We start from the raw sequence: 12,881 nt of genomic DNA on the forward strand, positions 1-12,881 counted from the left end.
CATGAACTTCAGAGCAGCTGTTTACTCTCCACTCCAGCAAAAAATGCTCCACATATTAGCTGCTAACAAACGCATCCAGTTCCCTTTATAAAGCTACGAGTCGTCTCTCAAATATGAGGGTTTTTGTTGTTGGTAAAGAAGGAGACGTTTATACACTGTATCAATGTGCAGCATGTGAGGCGTTTCAGGGACAGATTCGTTCACATTACTCACAGATACAGATCACTTAATTTGTGAATGTGAACCATCAAGATTTACTTTTATACTTTGAGTAGTTTTAAAACCAGTACGTTTACACTTTTTCTTAAAGTTGATACTTTAACTTCTACAGAAGTATTTTAAACCCCATTATCTATAGCTACTTCTAAGTTTTGACGCCTTGTTGGTATCATCCCATATTCAGTATTAAGGTGAAATAATTAGGTCTCATTGCTCCTACCATCCACTTCTGAGGGGGTCAGTGAGGTCAGATTTACACTAAAATTGTTCATACCCCGGGGCCCAAAATATCACCAAACAGTCCAACTGTAGAGAACAAACCCTGAATATTATTAGAGCCGGTTCACCCAGTTCAGCCTGTTCACCCTGTTCACTTAATCCACCTTCTAGTACAAAGCAAATCTCAAAGATTGTTTTTTTAAGAGGAGTTTGTGTAAAAATTAAGATATATTTTTATAATCTGATCCACTTCACACTATTTAAAGAATGTTGGTCTGTGTTTTATATTATATTATGTCAAATAAGTTTTACACTCAGTGAAAAGGGGGTAGAGTTAGTCTTTAGGACAAGACTACTGCTTTCCAACAGCGCCCTCTAGTGGAAATCTGTACACATCTCTACTAATTCACTGTATTTCACAAATAAACTAATCTTGCATAGGGCTCTTTTTCTCACACTGTATGAATGAAAATATACTTTGTAATATATTATTATATATCAATATTAATATATATTTGTAATTATGCCATTTTTCTTATCACTTTTTTCTCATCACTTCCTTTGTTATTAATTAAATATTTGATACACCATAATAAAACATTATACAGCTAAAGCAGTTTGTTTGGAGCTTTTTTCACCTGTAGAAGTTCAGTTTTAATATATTTGCTGTCTTCAGTTTGTGTGCAGTTTGTGTGAAAGTGTGTCTTCAGTTTAGTCATGAGTTAAAATAATAAAAAACAGAACTGAAACTGCTGAACCCGAAACTCCAACTTACACAAACACCAGTTACATCAGAACCAGAGTGAGGTCATCTTCAGTTCAGCTTTTAGATCTATAAAACCCTAAAAATACACTGACATGCCAAAAGTCATAGGACATGAGATAGGACGAGTATTATGCCTTATGATTTTTGAGACAGCCTGTGTGGAAATGTGGGTCTTCAAGACAGCCTGTGGGGCAGTTTGTGCAGAAATGTTGGTTGAGACAGCCTGTGGGGAAGCTAGTGGGGCAGTATGTGGAGCAGCCTTTGGGGCAGTTTGTGTGAAAGTGTGTTGGTTGTCTTCTGTGAAAGTGAAAGTCTGTGGGCAGAATCTCTATGGCAGAATCACATCGGCATTCAATGCAGGAGACCCCGCCCACATATCCCACAGGCCAGTGCAGCCTTCCTTAGTCTCCATGGAACATGGCAAAAGTCATGGGACATTATACTAGCCCCTGTAACATGACTTTTCCAATGTCAATGTATATTTGACAGAATCTATTTAAGTTGCTGTAAGAAACTAGTGCTAGTAAGATACACTCATTCTCACTAATGTTCTTTTACAGAAATGTATTTGGAACAATACTGTGTATTTTTACAGCATTCATTTTGGCTTATATTCAAAAACATACTGAATTTACAATTAAGCACTAAAAACAGGAAATAAGTGATCATCAGGGGATGCAACATAGATTATATGTGGGGGAGATGCTTGGGGGTCTACAGTGTTGTTGAGGCTCAGAGTGCAGATCAGATAAAACTCTTGTGCTACCTTCACTCAGCAGGTAAAAGTGGCCCAAATCTGGTCTTTTCAGATATATGTGATACAGGTGTGTTATCTGTGTGGCAGTGCAAATTACGAAAACACACTGAATCTTAAATTTTCAGTTCTAATTCGAGCATTAAAATCCAATACAGTCAGATCGCAACTTTTACATCAAGGAGACTAAAAAAGGCAGTGAAAATGGGGAAATGGACGACAGCAGTGAGGGAGGGTTTCAGTGGTGGAAGAGTGAAAAAAAAACCTCAGAAATATTTGAAAAGTATCTTAAAATATCTGTTTAAACTAAATTAGAAGTCTTGTGGTGCAAAGTTTCTGTGTTTCTAATGTAATGGCTGAATGCAGCCACAGGAGGGCACTGCTGCAGTGTCAAAAAAAAAAAGAACAGTTAAGGGAAAAGCAAAGCTTAAAGAAACTAAAGACTCCAATAAAGTGGGCGTGGCCTGCTAACGTGACCTTTTTACAGCCAGCTGAAATGCATTTTCAGTGATTCGCCCAGCTGTGAGACACTGGAACTGCTTAATACCTTCTGTGGGGCTGGAAAAATGAAACTGAAACTTTATGCGAAGCTCTTCATTACATCAGTTTGTTTTAGAGCGTAAACTGTTCAGACGAATGTCATATAAAGATTAGATTAAAAGATAGTTTGAACATCCTAAAATAAACATCGGATTTGGTGAGAAAATCAGATTTGGGCCCTTTTTACCACTTTTACCTGCAGTGTGAACGCAGCCTTTGGTACAGCAGCAGAAAGAACTAAGACACACACAGAACAATCAGTTCACATTAAACTATGTACAAAAAGAAAATCAGTGCAGGACATCAGATTCTGGAGGAGTGTGAGTTTTGGGAGGGGTTTTGGAGAAGAACAGGTGGTCTGGACAGATGAAGCTCCTTAGCTGTTCTCAAATCTGCTGTAAGAATTATCCTTCATCAGACCTGCAACAAAAAAAACATCAGAAAGTTTAAATTCAAACTCAGAAATCAGAAAAAATGAAAACACACTTCCTTCAGGCCCCTGAACTCATTACTCCTAATGGAGATACCAGCTACATGCACACTCGCGCACACAAAAACACATATATACAAAATAGTATTCCCAATACGTTAGAACTCTGTGGTGCAGACTAGATGAGACTATGTGAATCTATTGCCACCATATCTAATAAAGCCCCATAGTATTGTGCACTGTATATAGAGTTAGAGCTGCTGACAAGGGAGCTGTGTCTGACTCTAAAATAGTCATAGAATTAAGTAACTTTTGTAATTGAACCAGAATTAGGGAAATGGTAACTACTTCATTACAAATGTTATGAAGTGTTTCAGTCAATCATTATAGACTTTCAAACTTCAAGTAGCTTCAGATTAGCTCAAGAACAGTAGATTGTAGAGAGCTTCATGGAATGGCAGGGACTCCATTACCAAATACAGCAATGCAGACCAGCAGACACATTTGCTTTGCCAATATAGTTTATGTGCAGAAAATATTTACACCAATACATCAATAACATATACATGATTTACACAATTTAATTGAAAGCCATACACTGTCGCCTTTTTTGTACATGTGAAGCATTTTATCATTTTCCTATATTGTATAAAACACTCACCGTATTTCTTGCGGATTTCGTCATGTCTGCTTTTCATCTGTTCTCTCCTAAAATCAGACAGATCAGTATTAAAATCAGTAAAACAAATCGCCTGATACAGTGCAGTCTATAAGTAATTGGACAGCAAGACTCTGGCATAAACTGGCTTAGTACTGCAGAGTAGAGCTAAACATGAAATAATGCATATATAAAATAAAGTGATGGATTTGCCATGACAGTCACATGTTTTAACACAACTTAAACAACTTAAGGTCTATGGGCTATACGAAGTTGAAACACAAAGATTTGTAGACCAAATTTCCATGACCTTTCCAAAACTTTCTGGGTATTTTTATTTTTCCTAAACTTATCCAAGCCTGGAAATTGCTATTTTCAAATTTTCCAGGTTTTTCATGATCGTATGAACCCTGTTGGAAGCATATGATTCCTGATGCCAAACTCTTTCAGCTGATTCACAAAAAAAAACAAATGGATGGATTTATTTTGTGCTTGGAGTGTTTACAGGGGCAAAAAAAAGTCCTTCTTATTTAAAAATGTAAAATCTCACCTCTCCTCGTTCCGAACTCTTCTTAGATCAGCTTGTCTCGCCTCTCTTTCATCCACTTTTCTGGATCTCCTTTAACAGAGATAAACAGAGATACATTCATGTTAATATCTAATAAAAGACATCTGTAAATGTTTCATTAAACTGTTTATCATCCTGGTATTGTTACCCTAAACTGTTACATCACAGTAGTGCCGGGGTGAGTCTCCAACATAGTAACAACATAGTTTCTTCCCACTGTAAACAAGGGTCGTGTCCCAAACTGCACACTAAATATGTAACCCCTTTGTTGCTTTCCCACAGCTGGATTCTTGTAGCTACCCATCCGTGAACCAGAAGAAAGGAAAAGGCCTCTTATACTCAAGAGCTCTACAAACTTCCAGTACAGCTCGGCTAGACCTCCATCCTAAAAGACCGATGGAAGAGAGTCATCCAGGCTTTTCTCTGTTCTTGAGCTAAACTGAAGCATTTTAAGGTTCTCCTAAGTGTGAAGATAAAAAGCTGAACAGAAGATCTAAACTCACCCAATGTTTTCACACTTGCAGCAGCACAAGCAGCAGACCACCACAGCGATGAGGATCACCAGTGCCAGCACAGACAGAGTGATGATGAGAGTCTGGAAGTTCACTAACACACAGTAGAAAAACACAATTATACCATTACACTTCTGCTCAGGATCTGCAGATATCAACACAATGATAAAAAAATATATTACAGCCATAATAAATAATGTAGCAGCTGCAGCAGTAAGTAAAGAGAGAGTAAAAGGTGGGGATGAATTTTACATAAAGAACAATGACATTTTTATGACTTGATGCAATCTTAACTAGCTGGGATGTTTAAATGCCCAAATGTTCAGTAAATAGTTAATAATTGTCGTTTTATTATTAAATAAACACACAAAACACAAAAAAAAAAATAGCTATAGAACTTATTTTGTGGGGAAAACGTGACAAAAGAAATAAAAACCTGCTACCAAAAAGGGTAGTATTTGGTATTCAGTTCAGATGTTTTTCAGATTTTTATCTGGGTGTATCCCTGGTGAGGAGTGTGTGACAGAAGGCGGTTCACATGGTCTCACCCCAACACTTCCCCCAACGAGCCTCAGCCAGACGACACACACTCGCCGGGGGCAGGACCGACTGCACCGGGTAGTCTACACACCTCTGATCGGTATTGCACCACAAACACTAAAACACATTAAACACACACACATTTACAATTGGCACAATACACAAAATATTTTCTGTTTTCAACAGTTCTAATTATGTCTTTATTATTATTTTACTAAATTGCTTTATATATTAAATGTATTCTACATATTTGTGTTATGCTATCTATCTATCAGTCAAGACAACTATTTATCTGTTAATCAATCAGTCTATCTATCTGTATGTTTATCTATCTATGTGCCAGTTAATCAATCAATCAATCAGTCCATTAATTAGTCAATCAATCTACGAACACTTCACCTCTGTATTTTTGCATTTAATGTTTTTTTGTTGCTCACAGTTAATTTTCACAAATAGATTATTAATTAAGTAAAAAAAAACAAAATAATTAAAACAGAAAATAAATAATGATGAAAACTTACAGAAACATTGGAGAGGCATTCCTCACAGGTTGTGTTGGATTTTGCAGCGCAGCCTGTAACAGAAACCCAAACAATAACTATAAATTTACATGTAAAAATGGAAAGAAAGTCACTCTGCTCTGTAGAATCAAGCATTCATTTATTTTTTTTATTCATAATGCAAACAGAAACTGCCCTACTTACAAACTAACCAGTTCCAATACTGTTTTAACCATAAAGCTGAGTTTAACTTTAACTCTAGTTAAATCTGAATAAGTGAGGCTGTAACCCTTGTAGGTCAAAGTGCATACACAAAGTGCGCTTTTCCCATTACACAAAAATCCTTTCTACATTATAATTGAATACTGAAGTGATCCACTATGAAGAAACACATAAGGAACCATGTAGTAACTTAAAAGTGTTAAAAAAAAAAAAAAAATACTCTGTAAAGCGTTTAGGTGCTCTTATCTAGGGAGCTGTTAACTTGCAGTTTCTGAGGCTGGTAACGCTGATCTTGAACTTTTCTTGCACAACACAGGAAATTCTTGCTCTTCCTTTCCTCTGGCAGTCCTAATGAGTGCCAGTTCCATCATTATAATGTTTTTGATGGTGTTTGAGGTGACTGCACTTAAGGATAAGTTCTTGAAATGTTTTGGATTGACTGACCTTCATTTTTTTCTCAAGTATGATTTCCTCTATTTTTTGTTACAACTTTATTTCTTTACAACTGATGCTCTCAAACATATTAAGAGACAAGAAATTCAAGTAATTAACTCTTGATGAGTTCAGCACAGCTGTTAACTGAAAGTCTGAACTCCAGGTGACTCTACCTCATAAAGCTGCTATGAAGTATCTAAAATATAAAACATTTTCTGTGTGCTAAATAATTCCATATGTTTTTCTTCATAGTTTGGATTACTTTAATATTAACAATGAATGTAAAAATTCTAACGTTCAGTAAACGACAGTATTAACTTACAGTAGTAGTTGTGTAAGAATTTTAATCCAGCATGAGGGAAACTCAATCATGTGACTTCAAAACTAAAACTCATGACTGAAAATCTACAAATGCAAAACAATACAGAGCTACAGGCTCAATAATAAGCGGATTATCGAGTCTAAATCAGTGTAAAACTCAGTAAAATCAACTGATTACACCAGAAATAGTGTGTAAACAGCTGTTTATTTCTGTTATTGTTGCTTAAATCTGGGTCATGTGAGCCCAAACTGTAAATATACCGTTAAATACGCCCAATATGTTCAAAAAATCATCTTAAAACTGATATTTAAGTGTTTTTACTTAACTTTACACACAATAAGAGGTTTTAAACCGCTTTATTCTATATTTTAAGTAGTTTATGTCTTAAAATAAACACTTTTTTGCGATTTGAAGTAAATAAATCAGTTAGTTAGGATGAAAGCGTTAATTAACGTGTCACACAGATAAAATTAACTTTATCAGAGTTCAGATTAAAGTCTTACTGCTTGCTGTAGTTTGAGCGAAACCCTCCGCCCAGAGAAAAGCGATCAGCAGGAGACAGAAACACACAAACTCCCGGAGTTTCATATTAAAAAACAGCGCTGAACAGAAAGCAGAACCGAACCTCAGACCGACCCACTTCACCACAAACTCAAAACCCACGGAACTCTGTGTTTAACGCTAAAATAACTCCACGCAGATCCGCAAAACTCCGCCTGTAAATAAATCAGCTCCCTGCTCCCTGCAGTCCCTAGAGAGGGGTCTGTCCCATTTACTCTACCCTCCCTACCTATGCTCCCTAACCCCTAAGTCTAAAAAAAAAAGGTTAAAGCGCCGTTTGGAGTCACACCCTATTGGTCATTGTCAGTCACGTGTGTTTACTAGGCCTAACGTCACGAGAGGGCCATGTTTAAGGGATAGTTATGCTGCCACCTGATGAAAAGTCACATTTCATATGAAAAAAGGTCAGGAAAGAGGACTGTCAGTTTTTAGTAACCAATGTTGGCAAAATGTAGGCAAACTTTTTGACCTAAAATGCACTAATAAATCAATAAGGAATGTATTTCATTGTTACACCTAGAGAGACTTTGTTTGGAATACCATGATCTCAGATATAAATTGGAAAAAAGCATGGCTTTTACCTTATAAATTTGGTATCCCCAATAAAGCTAGGGAAGTGCATTTGAAAATACTTCACAACATGTATCCTATGAATAAGTGAATTGCACAATTTAAAACTATAGATGTTGAATGTTCCTTTTGTCATTCGGATTGTGAATCAGTATCACAACTTTCTTTCAATCGTTTCTAAGTTCTGATGAGACTTTCTTTTTGAAGAAAACCAACATGTCCGTGATGTAATTTGCTTTTTTTTTTCCACACATCGATCTAGATATAGAGTATTTTATTAATATTTTTATTTTATTAAGTAAACACTACATTCACCGATGCAAATACTTGGCCAAAATTTGTCATTTTTTACTAGACTTTACCTCACTTTTGAAATCATTTAGAATGGCTAAAACGAGAAATGTAAAAGAATCTGTTACAGGTTAATACAAGAAACAACCATAGAAGACAGCATTAAAAATATAAAAACGGGAGAAAAGAAAAGAAGAAAGAAAAACGAAATAAATAAAATTATATATAACCAGAGGCAAGTGAGAGTTCATCACAAATTATTACAGTTCTTTTACATTTCTCGTTTTTAGCCATTCTAAATGATTTCAAAAGTGAGGTAAAGTCTAGTAAAAAAAATTACAAATTTTGGTAGAAATTTTAAAGAAAAAAAAAGTTATGCTGCCTTCAAATCATGTTGGAAATATCATATTTACGAGATAAGAGCACATGAACGCCACATCAAACAAAACATATTTACCAGTAGGGAAACTCTGATTTGTATGCTTCCTTCAAGTCCTCCTAGAAAATTCCTACTTGGATTCCTAGTTTCAGGACCTTATGTTCTCAAATATTTATAATGAATTATTTGTAGTGAATGTATTATAATTTTTAGTTGTTATTAATAATCATAGTTTTAGTTAATATATTGTAACTATTCATACAACGTATAGTTAATAATTGAGCTGTGCCCATAATCACTCATTTCATAATATCCTAATACTAGCTTTGTTCCCTAATTAAGGTAAATATATATATATATATATATATATATATATATATATATATATATATATATATATATATATATATATATATATATATATATATATATATTTAATATTGTATAAATAAAAAAACAAAGTACTATTAAAACTTTTACAGTAGAAAAAGGGCTAAAATAGTTGTTTAGACGTTCTTGCTGGACGATTTATTTGCTGGACAACCAACGGTCAGATCGAATGTATTCCCAGCCAATCATAGAGCAGGGGGCGGGATTTTGTCGGAATACGGGTGGGATTAAGGAGCTGTGACCACGTGGTTCCAGTATGCGGCGCTGCGTTTCTCCAGTCCAGGTTGAAAAGCTGAGGAGCAGCGCGGGACCTGTGGAAGGTAGGAGTGTGATTATTATCATTATTATAGAGGTGTATCACTCTCTGGAGTGATGTTCACTCTCTGGAGGGTAAGAGCAGAGTTATACATTAACCAACAAAGCAGCTTTACAGAGAAAACTGAGTTTCTATCTCTCCGTTCCACCTTAAATACAGCTGCAGAAACACACGAGCCTGTACCTGTGCTGACCCTCTTAAGGTGGAATTATTTAGGAAACCAAAAAGTGTTCAACAAACCAGAATATGTTTTCTATTTTAGATTCTTCAAAGTAGCACCTCTTGCTTAGGTCACATGGAATTCAGGCTTTCAGTTAACAGCTGTGCTGAACTTGTTAAGAGTTAATACAGAGTATTTTGGTTGGTTTAACACATCTTCATTCCTACAGTATCCACCTAGCCACCAACGTTTTCATTCTGTTTTGTGTTCAGGTTCACAGTTGGAGTTGCTGTAAGACAGGGCAGGCTGAAGAGAAAGAGGAGGTTTTGCTAGTTCTTCTATAGATGTTCTAGAAGTCTGAATTCTGGTGATGCCGCGACCAAAAAGAGGTAATTAATTATAATTCTGTTGTGCACCACTTTTGATGCAGGTGTGCATAGCTCCTTTGAGTCCCGATCCGATACTTTTGCAGTGCAGTAAAAAAAAAAGGACACATCCATGTTGCCCCTTTTGTAAATAATTATAATAAAATAAATTAATTATTAGTAAAATAACATCATCAAAACAGAATAAACAAGTACTAAATAGCCATGTATATTATTTCCATTTAAATATGCATTTCTAAACTAAAAAAATGTCATTAAGCATTACTTAAATCATGATTTATTTTTTAAATGCAGACAGTTCTGTTTTTTTTTTGTTTTTTTTTTTTGAAAGGGAGACAGAAATAATAGTGTAGTGTGGTTTAGGCCTGTCAGACCAGATTTAGACTAGACACTTTACTAGACACACACAATATACAAACCCGTGTAATATGAGTGAGTTGTTGCTGTCAGTGAGAGAGTACCATGGGCATTCTCAATGGCAACGCGAGTGCAGCAGATTCTATATTCAATTTGTTAAGTAACAACGTATCTTTACATTTTTGATTCATCAGTGATCCACATCTTTTCACACCTTTCCTTTGAAAATTACATGATTGACCCCGATATCCGATCACATCCAAACATTAGGTACAGATTCAGACAGTTTTTAGTTGAGTTGAGTTGAGTTTTGGGTTGAAATGTGAATATTTTCTCTTTTTCTCTTTCAGAGAGAAAGCCCCGTCCACTGCCCTCGTGGATGATATCTGCCGATGGAGCGTACTTCTTTTCCGACTTTCAGTTAAACACTGAAAACAAATCAGGAGAAAAAAAGAACTGTGGCAAAAAGCTTGAGAAATCAGGAGATGTTAAATGTGAGAATTTGGGCTCGTCTGTAAGCGGCAGTCCTCAGCAGAAATGTGCCAAAACTCCCAAAAACACTGTAAAGAAGAAAAGCCACCACTGCTTAATGTGTGGAAAGAGTTTTAATCAACTATCGTCCCTGAAAATACACCAGAGCATTCACACCGGAGAGAAGCCGCATCACTGCCCGTGGTGCAGCAAGAGCTTCAGCCATCAGGCCCTCCTCCGGGCTCACCTGCGGACCCACAGCGTGGTGAAACCGTACGGCTGCCCGGAGTGCGGTTACAGCTTTAGCTCACTGTGTATGGTTCTGATGCACTACCGCATTCACACTGGGGAGAAGCCCCACCAGTGCTCAGAGTGTGGGAAGAGCTTCAGAACCAAAGCCAACCTCGCGATTCACCACCGCATTCACACTGGAGAAAAACCCTACCTGTGCTCAGAGTGTGGAAAGGGATTCACTATCAAAGCCAACCTCACCACCCACCAGCGCATCCACACGGGCGAGCGGCCGTACCGCTGCTCAGACTGCGGGAAGTGTTTCATGGAGGCAAGGAGTCTGAAAATACACTGTCGAATTCACACTGGAGAGAAACCCTATTACTGCTCAGACTGCGGGCAACACTTCAGGCATTCCAATAGTATGAAAATGCACAAATGCATGAATGCTCAGGGATGCACCTGAATGCTTGTGGTAAAACGTGATTTAACAGGTATTTCAGGTGCAAAGTACCATAGGTGCAGGAACTGAACTGACTTACGAGCAGGGGTGTCCAAACTGCAGCCTGCGGGTTTTTTAGAAATAGAATGAAAGTTGGTCCGCTGTTAAGCAGGTTTTTATAATGTGATATTCAAAGTTCGAACGCTAGGGGTCAGAAACGGGCCAAAGAGTCTAAAAGCGGAGAGGGTGCGCATTTCTAGCGCAGAAAAACGGGTCTAAAAGCTGCTGTAATTAAGGAGTTTAATATTAAGAGACATCATGAAATTAAACATCATTTTGAAAAATCTTAGTTTACACAACACTGTCAAAGATAAAGATAGTAAGTCAAGTAAAATGGTGTGTAAATGAAATAATCAGGTAAATGTATTATTTAAAGTGGTATATTTCATTATTTGTTTTATTACAGAGTCTGTGGCCCGTGACTTCAAATATATTTCTCCTTCTGGCCCCCAACAAAAAAAGTTTGGACACCCCTGCTTAAGAGTATAAGAAAATATACTGAAGTTTACTGAAATATTCCACTTTTTTTATTGCCAATACAGTATTTCTTGTTATTGTTTAGTTTGCAAGTAAATATTGATGTCAGACAGTGGTTCAAACTCTAGATAAGTAGTTGTGTTAAAAGGGAGGGACAATAAATTGATATACTTTTTATTTCTTTTAATTATTTCAGTCGTATCGTATCGATATGAGGTGTCAAACTTTGCTATTGTTTTTGAAACATTGTTTGTGAAATGCTGTAAAACTGACACCAATAAATCCATAATTTCTGCTTTTTGCTTATTATTTACAAGTATTTAATCCTCTTTAGTAACGCCAATTTCATGTAGGGAAGATGTAGGGAATAGTCTTGTGTAGTATCTAGTATCACACAATCACGTAATCTTGAAATATTTACACTGTAATTGTCTGACTAGACAAAAAAAAATCCAGTTCTATGAATTATTTATTATATAGTAATAGGAGATTATATGAATAATATTAGTGACCAGTGGTGAATCCCTACTGACAGTAAAGCTCCCAATTATTATACTCTTGAAGCTAAAATGTAGATTGTTAAATTTCTGTGTGTGTGGTACAGTTGATCTATATGAAGATCCAAAAAGAAAGACCCCTGTGATCCAGATGGGGGCGCTGATTATCTGCTTTACCAATCCAAACAAAGAGGATCAGCAGGCCACGCCCCCTGCTTTTACAGTGCAGCTGTAGGAGATGAAGAGGAGCTGCAGGGATGAAGGTAGGTGAAGGTAGGATACTGTTTATTAGCTGTGGACAGATTCAGCAGACCTGATTCTGCTGAAAACGCAGTTTAGAGCAACATTAAGCCAAAATATTTAAACTGGTTAATGTTTAGAGGTTTACATATAACGTGCTGGTTGTGCTGGTTTCTTATTCCTGACCAGTATACCAGTATACTAATCCCAGTATATGATGGTGAGACTGGTGGTGGCCACCTGTGATTGTCAGCGCTGAATTTACACAGTAGAAGAGAGAGATCTGGGAAAACAGATGGTAGAGTCTGGTTTACTGGGTGTGTTATCTGTTGGGTTTTGGGTGAAATACTAATTATGAAAGAACAGAT

General features: G+C 36.6%; 2 protein-coding genes across 3 annotated transcripts; one reads left to right on the forward strand and one right to left on the reverse strand.

Moving 5' to 3' along the window:
• Positions 1 to 1,753: 1,753 nt before the first annotated feature.
• pttg1ipb (PTTG1 interacting protein b) lies at positions 1,754 to 7,470 on the reverse strand. The gene is made up of 7 exons (XM_007233774.4): positions 7,189 to 7,470; positions 5,728 to 5,780; positions 5,215 to 5,323; positions 4,658 to 4,760; positions 4,137 to 4,205; positions 3,590 to 3,636; positions 1,754 to 2,918 (listed from the first exon to the last, which is right to left on the reverse strand). Exons 1-7 carry the CDS (start codon positions 7,271 to 7,273, stop codon positions 2,875 to 2,877), a joined length of 510 nt encoding a protein of 169 aa, XP_007233836.1. The 5' UTR covers positions 7,274 to 7,470; the 3' UTR covers positions 1,754 to 2,874.
• A 1,535-nt stretch (positions 7,471 to 9,005) lies between these two features.
• On the forward strand, positions 9,006 to 12,071 carry LOC103031117 (gastrula zinc finger protein XlCGF49.1). 2 transcript variants are annotated; one of them, XM_022680045.2, is made up of 3 exons: positions 9,100 to 9,196; positions 9,625 to 9,741; positions 10,446 to 12,071. In XM_022680045.2, exons 2-3 carry the CDS (start codon positions 9,723 to 9,725, stop codon positions 11,261 to 11,263), a joined length of 837 nt encoding a protein of 278 aa, XP_022535766.2. In that variant the 5' UTR covers positions 9,100 to 9,196; positions 9,625 to 9,722; the 3' UTR covers positions 11,264 to 12,071. The 2 variants fall into 2 exon arrangements, with proteins under 2 accessions (XP_049341199.1, XP_022535766.2); XM_049485242.1 differs by lacking the exon at positions 9,625 to 9,741 and having other exon boundaries at positions 9,006 to 9,196.
• The last annotated feature ends 810 nt before the right edge of the window (positions 12,072 to 12,881 follow it).

Source organism: Astyanax mexicanus, chromosome 11 (genome assembly GCF_023375975.1).
Source record: "Astyanax mexicanus isolate ESR-SI-001 chromosome 11, AstMex3_surface, whole genome shotgun sequence".
Lineage (NCBI taxonomy): Eukaryota > Metazoa > Chordata > Actinopteri > Characiformes > Acestrorhamphidae > Astyanax > Astyanax mexicanus.

Excerpts from the sequence above, each read along its gene's own strand:
- pttg1ipb (XM_007233774.4), bottom strand. The coding sequence starts at position 7,273 with ATGAAACTCCGGGAGTTTGTGTGTTTCTGTCTCCTGCTGATCGCTTTT. Across the intron at positions 5,324-5,727 it reads AATGCCTCTCCAATGTTTCT|TGTTTGTGGTGCAATACCGA; the intron begins GTAAGTTTTCAT and ends AATGTGTTTTAG. Across the intron at positions 4,761-5,214 it reads TCGTTGGGGGAAGTGTTGGG|TGAACTTCCAGACTCTCATC; the intron begins GTGAGACCATGT and ends ACTGTGTGTTAG.
- LOC103031117 (XM_049485242.1), top strand. The coding sequence starts at position 9,133 with ATGCGGCGCTGCGTTTCTCCAGTCCAGGTTGAAAAGCTGAGGAGCAGC. Across the intron at positions 9,197-10,445 it reads CAGCGCGGGACCTGTGGAAG|AGAGAAAGCCCCGTCCACTG; the intron begins GTAGGAGTGTGA and ends TTTCTCTTTCAG.